The 6,847-nt window shown below is 30.6% G+C and overlaps 1 protein-coding gene across 1 annotated transcript; it reads left to right on the top strand.

Moving 5' to 3' along the window:
• The first annotated feature begins 6,073 nt into the window (after positions 1 to 6,073).
• On the top strand, positions 6,074 to 6,457 carry LOC112682974 (tigger transposable element-derived protein 4-like). Its single transcript, XM_025553773.1, has 2 exons — positions 6,074 to 6,285; positions 6,373 to 6,457. The coding sequence occupies exons 1-2, from the start codon at positions 6,074 to 6,076 to the stop codon at positions 6,455 to 6,457; spliced, it is 297 nt and encodes a 98-aa protein (XP_025409558.1).
• The last annotated feature ends 390 nt before the right edge of the window (positions 6,458 to 6,847 follow it).

Genomic DNA, 6,847 nt, shown 5'->3' on the forward strand with positions numbered 1-6,847 from the left:
TCAATACATGCGCACCGTGATGAATATCCGAATTTTGCGAAACGGTGGTGGAGTAAGGCGTTAAAGGATGTGTAATTGACGTCGCCACATCGACCTTTACATCACCAAGTCATTACATATGAGCAGTGACGTATATTCAATCTTGCTCTAGGGGGAGGGGGTTTAACAAAAATTATTATTATATTTTTTTTTCGTTGCACAGATAAATAAAATAAATAACTGCTATAAATAGATATTATTTTATACAACTTTTTTACCAATTTACAGTTTACTTTTCCATTACAATAAATTAATAGTTATTGGAATATAAAAATATCATAGTTAACAAAACTTTTGAAACACCTATCAATATAATTATTTAACTATCATAATATTTGTATAGTTGTATATTTTAAGTTCAAAGCGTAATAATGAAACTACTAATATATTACACGTCATCAATAATAAAACAATTTTTTTTTTTTTTTTTTGGCCCTGGGGGGGGTTTGAACCTAGAATATATATATATATATATATATATTATATTATAAATAAATGTTATGCGCCGTATGCTTTTAAGATTATTTGAAAATTTTGAACTAAAGAGCGTATAATAATCACAATTGATTCACGAAGAATAGGTATCGTATGTAATACGATATATTGCGATTGTAAGTAGATAATATAATGATTGTCTAGCATTACTCTGAATCGTACGTCAATCACATATAATATGATTCCTTCATTACATTAAAAAAGCCAAACAATTTTAAACCTTTCTAGATGCTGTGGATAGCTTAGACCCATGGGCGCCGGGTTTTCCAAGTTCCATGGGTTGCTCAAAATCCAAAGTTGTAGGTACCAGGTTAAATTTTTTTTTGACAAATAAATAGCATTATGGTTAACTATAAGGTTTTTTTTTCTTATCCCCAAAATATATGCCCGAAGGTAAAAGTTGGAAAAATTATTAATACGTTTTCGCCTTATTTCTTAAAATAATGAAGACTCGCAAGCAAAATAAAACTAAAATATTTTCATCAAAACATTTATTTATTCTTTTGGTAAATAATTTAAGTGCATTTTAACTTATATAGGTTAAAATTAATTTAATTTTTAAATAAATTAAAAATAACATTCTGTGCTTCTGTATACAGATTTTAAAATGTTAAAATAAAAAGTTATACAGTAGGTTTATATTCCTACATTTTCAACAAATTGCAAATGTATTTTGCCTTACTTTGGTCTTTAATAAACTTATTGGCAACATCGTCAATGTTCATTTGTTCTTCCTTATGTACATGTGATACCCCTATATCGTTAAGTCGTGTTGAGCCATTGTTGATTGTAGAAATGTTTTTAAACGCCGAAGAGCAGAAAAAGAACGTTCTGCTGTACATGAAGAAACTGGTACGGTTAATATAATTTTAATTAATTTTATCAATTCCGGTACCAAATCTTGTAAATAAAATTCTTCTTTAGAAAAATCGATGACATTTGATACTGATGATATATTAAATCCTTTCGACTTTGCAATATCCAACATAATATTACGATGTAACTCTAACTTTGTCTCATCAAAGTCTGAGCCATAATAGTCAGTTATAATTGATGTATTAATTTTTTTGGAGTTAACAATACATTTTTCAACATTTGCAAGATGTTCAATAACGTTGTTTTGAAATCTAGTATACAGAGCAGATAGTGCGGTATCAATCACTTCAAAAAATAGTGCCCTATAATGGTCTTTAGCTGACTTAAAATAATGTCCCTGTTTCCCTTCAATAAAACGTTTTGGAATTTTTCTTTTTTTAGGGAGCTTCACTTCACCTAAACCCTTTGATCAATTATTAATATTTTCCCACAGTTGGTCAAACCCAGTTTTTCGTTTTTCTTCTATAGAAATTATAGCTTGTATTTTTAATATTGCATCTTGGAAATGCAATGACTTTTTTTGAAGTTCCGAATTCAAAATTTCTATTCTCTCGAAAATAAATATCATCATATGTATCAAAAAATAAAAATCAAATTTATAAAGTTGTTTCGAAAAACCAATAGCCTTAGCACCTATTTCATTTTTTTCCGTGGCTAGTTGATTAAGGAATGTGTGAAGTATATTATAATTAGAATGAATAGTCTTTAATGAAACAATTCTAACACACCATCTGGTGGGACAAAAAGGTCGCAATGAAACATTATTTGAAAGACCGTTTGTACTTTGTTCAGCTTGAAGAGTTAAATATGGCCTGTCTTTTTGGTGAATCTTTTACGAATGCTATCAATGAACGTAAAGTAGATAAAAAGTCTCGAATTTTATCAATATTCTGCATTGCATCTTGCACTACAAGATTTAATGTATGGGCTGTACAATGAACAAAAGTTGCTTTAGATTCGACAGCGATTATTCGTTTTTATAAACCACTAATATGTCCACTGACATTAGCTGCTCCATCATAACATTGTCCGCGGCATTTAGATATATTTATGTCAAATCTATTTAAAGTGTTCATTACCAAATTAAATAATGTTTTAGCGTCAGTAAAAGGAGTTTCGAAAAATCCTAAAAAATGTTCTGCTATATTTAAATGTTTCTCTACTATGCGAATACACACAGAAACTTGTTCTATATTTGAAATATCTCTTGTTTCATCTAATATTATCGAGTATCAGAATGTGTTTTTTATTTCAGAAACAATATTTAATTGAACTTTGTGGGATAAAAGAGATAGTATTTCATGATGAATATCATGAGATAACCATTTATACTTAGTTCTTAATAACCAACTTTTTAATTCCGGAACATCATTAGAACGTAAACTGAGTAATTGTTGAATATTTGAGTTTATGTCACCATGACCACGCACTGCTAAACCTTGCCTCGTCAAATAAAGAAGAGATGAAATAATTTTTAAAAGAGCGGACCGGACGTCATTCATTTCTTTAGTCTTAGAAATACTCATAGATGCACATATGTTAAATCCTTTTTTTTGTGTTGCCGTAGATAAAACTGAAGCTCGATGGAAATTACTACCTACAAATACATACATTCGAATTGTTATAATGCGATAAATATTTCATATTATGAATTTGTGCAGTACACTGCAGTTGGGGACCCAACTCTGCAGTTAATCCAACTTGGGCTAATTTTATCTTAATATTTATTTATATAATAATTTAAAATATCATATCTACGATTTTCTATAACAATTGTGTATTTAAAATGTTTTTGGGAGGCAGAAAAGTGTAAATGAAAGAAATAACTGACTACAAAGATAAATTAAGACAAAAATAGATAAAAATCGATTTCTCCTCTGGAATAGCTAAATAATGTTATTTAAATATTTACCTTCATGGCATTTGAATCGTTCCAAAGCTTTATTCCACGCAGAAAATCCTTCAACTAGAAATGCGTTTTTAGAATTTTGATTAGACACAGAAGATGCAGGAAGATCAACTTTATTTTCAACAGCACTTGAATATATTGAACAAAATTATTTTTCTTTCACGCGATCATATAATAACCATGGATATAATTGTAACCATTTTTCTTGAAACACCCTTTTTTTTTGAGAAATTTCACTTTTCGATTCAATATTCAAAGAGTTAGATCTGTTATTCGCGTTAGTAGACTGTTCTGTGGTTTTAATCGATTTTTTTATTAACCTCTTATCCATTTTAAATGTTAAGAATACACAAAACTATGCTATTATAAATTATAATCACTGCAAAGTGCTTCGATATCGAATGGTCGATGGTTAATTGATACAAATTATCAGTTACGACTATTATAGAAATACTGAATCACGAAATCTTAGAAAATAGATAACATTGGTTCAGTCCATTAGATACGCATTTTTCGGATACTAATACGGGAATTTCAAACAATATCGATATGTATTTTTAGCCCACGCGGCCACACGTAATAGGTTAATATTAAAACCTCCAAAAATACTTTATTTTATATCGTGTGATCGTGGAAATAATATTACGTAATTTCATATTGTTATTTTTTTATTTCGTGGAGTGCTTGAGCACCACAGCACCTCAGTAGCCGGCGTCCATGCTTAGACCAGTGGTTCACAACTGCCGGTTTGCGATAAAAAATATGCCGGTCTGTACTGTTATCTAATCTATTTTTAGTGTAGTGTGGATATTAAGAAATATTTATCAGTACCATATACTCGTCATACTATCGCAACAATTTCGTATTACCAACTCTCAACATAAATTGTGCTTAAAAGAACAAGAACTTTTGCTAGTTATCATCAGATGCTGGTCTACAATTTAAATTTAAAACTATGTCTGTAACTAAATTTTGGATTAAACTCAAGGTCAAGTATTACGTGCTTTTCGAAAAAGCAATGAAAATTCTTCCATTTTCTTGGACATATTTGTGTGAAGCTAGATTTTCCGGAATGACCCACATAAAAACCAAAACTAGAAATAGGCTCGATACCCTACATAGTCTACGGGTAGCTTTGATTAATACAGTGGAACCAAGATTCGATAAAATAGTCAAGACAAAATAAGTACAACGCTCTCATTAAATATTGTTTTTTAATTTTAAATTTTTACTCATTTTATATTTATTTTTATTTTTTGATATATTTTATTTATATATGATTTTAAATTTTTATTAAATTTAATACACTAATCAGCAGACAAAACTAAAAAAATAAAGCATAAATTTTTTATTTTTTGAATCAAAACCCAAAGTGGTTCGTAGTCCTACTTAAATCTAGATTCTAGGTGTTCCGCAAAAATAAAAAGGTTGAGAACTACTGACTTAGACTAAGCACGTCTAATAAAAACAAGTTAAAAGGAAACACTTGGGGAAATCCAAGGTCGAGTGAGATACAAGGATAGGTAAATGATATTGGTATATTGGTCTTTTAAATTTGAAACCGTATAATATGTAATGTATCATTAGTCTCGAAAGAAAATATTCTAAGTGAAAAAGGTCTGGTAAATCAGTTTATATTTTTAAAGATAGTTCATGTAGTTGTATAACCAAATTTCTTAATAAGGTAGGTGAAGCTTTTAACATTCTTATTTATAAAAAAAAAGTAAAAATAAGTAAATATTTCGGGTTTCTTGCGAAGGTTCTCAAATATATCTGAAAGAGTTTATGGATGAGTCTTTTAGATGTATTGAGGATATAAGCAAACTAATAAGTGTTTTATAATATATTTTTATGAATTTCAACAGTTATAATTGTATGTTCTGATGTCATTCATTTGTTTTTATTATTGTGTTATTTATTACTGTATTATTTTGACATACTACTGGTGTATATCCAAGAAGATTTTCTTATTCGGTTTTGAAAGACTATTGAGGCCCATTACCGCAATACAAATCAGCTTCCATCTATTTCTATTCTTTGCTACCGTCTTGTATTCAATTTCTCCTAAAATCTTTTTTACTTTGTCTATCCATCTTTGTTTTGGCCTGCCTAGTGGTCTTTTTCCAAGGGGTTTCCATTTTAATACTGCTTTCATTAGACTATTTGATACATACATGGCCATTCTTCTATAATGTAATACTGTTAGGTACTATGATCGGTTCTTTATATAGTGGTCGCCGTTTATTGGACTCGGGGTTAATTGACTCATTCGCCTATTAGACTCAAAACGGCTGGTCCCGATTTTGCACATATATTAACACACGGCAAAAAATTCGTCTATTCGACTCACACACCGGTTAATAGGGTCATTTGAAAATTAGATAAATAAAGAAAATATGTACATACATTGAACAAACGTGTTATAAATAAGTCGGTACCTTTTATCGTGGAGATAAAATAAATTACCTTTTTCACGATAAATCAATCAGTCGTCAATGTCAATTAGTGCGACAGGTAGTGTATGAATAGACGTCGTCGTGTTCGGTGTGTTGTCTGCGTTTATATTCTATGTAAAAATTTTTATTTTTCGTGTTACAATAAACAAACGACGTGATTTGAGCGTGGAAGAAAAATTAGATGTTCTTAAAAAATATGACGAGCTTCCGAAAATGAGCCAGCGACAAGCAGCATGTAAGTTAAAAGTGTCTCAAAGTTTACTAGGTAGGATGCTGAAATGTCGACAAGAAATCGAAAATGAAACAATGGTTCACAAAAGTCAGAGAAAAATATGCCCGAGTTATAGGACCACTGTTGCGCCAAAAAGCCGAAGATCTTGCGAAAAAAATGGGTAAAGATGATTTTGTGGCAACAGAAGGTTGGTTTCACCGATCGAAGAAACGCGAAAACATTTCATTCGTTAAGCCACATGGAAAACAGGGAGATGCAGACCAAGTAGCTGCACGGTCGTGAATTAATTCAGAATGGCCATCTCTTATCGCCAAATATCCTTCGTCTTGTGTGTTCAATGTGAATGAAACTGGACTTTATTTCAGGGCATTACCTGAGCACACTTACGTGTTTAAAAATGAAAAAACTAGAGGAACTAAAACTAGTAAAGATTGTCTAACCATATTATAATAATATTATAATAACCATATTATGTTGTGCAAGTATGGATGGTGATAAAAGAAAACTGCTTGCAATTGGTAAAAGTAAAAATCCTCGGTGTTTCAAGGGTGTTAAAAATCTACCGGTAGGCTATACTGGAAACAGTAATGCATGAATGACAAAAGAAATTTTCACCGAATGGCTAACCAAGTGAGACAATGAACTTTGTCATGACGTTTTATTGCTAGTCGATAACTGCACGGCTCATGTGGTTACAGTGAAATTCAAACATATTAATCTCGTATTTTGACCCTCTAACACTACATCAATCATACAACCGTGCGATCAAGGGATTATTATTACAGATTATTATTACAGAACAGGCACGAGAAAGAATGTGATCAGTGTGATTAATGGTAA

This window comes from Sipha flava, unplaced genomic scaffold, assembly GCF_003268045.1.
Source record: "Sipha flava isolate LNK unplaced genomic scaffold, YSA_version1 217_pilon_pilon, whole genome shotgun sequence".
Lineage (NCBI taxonomy): Eukaryota > Metazoa > Arthropoda > Insecta > Hemiptera > Aphididae > Sipha > Sipha flava.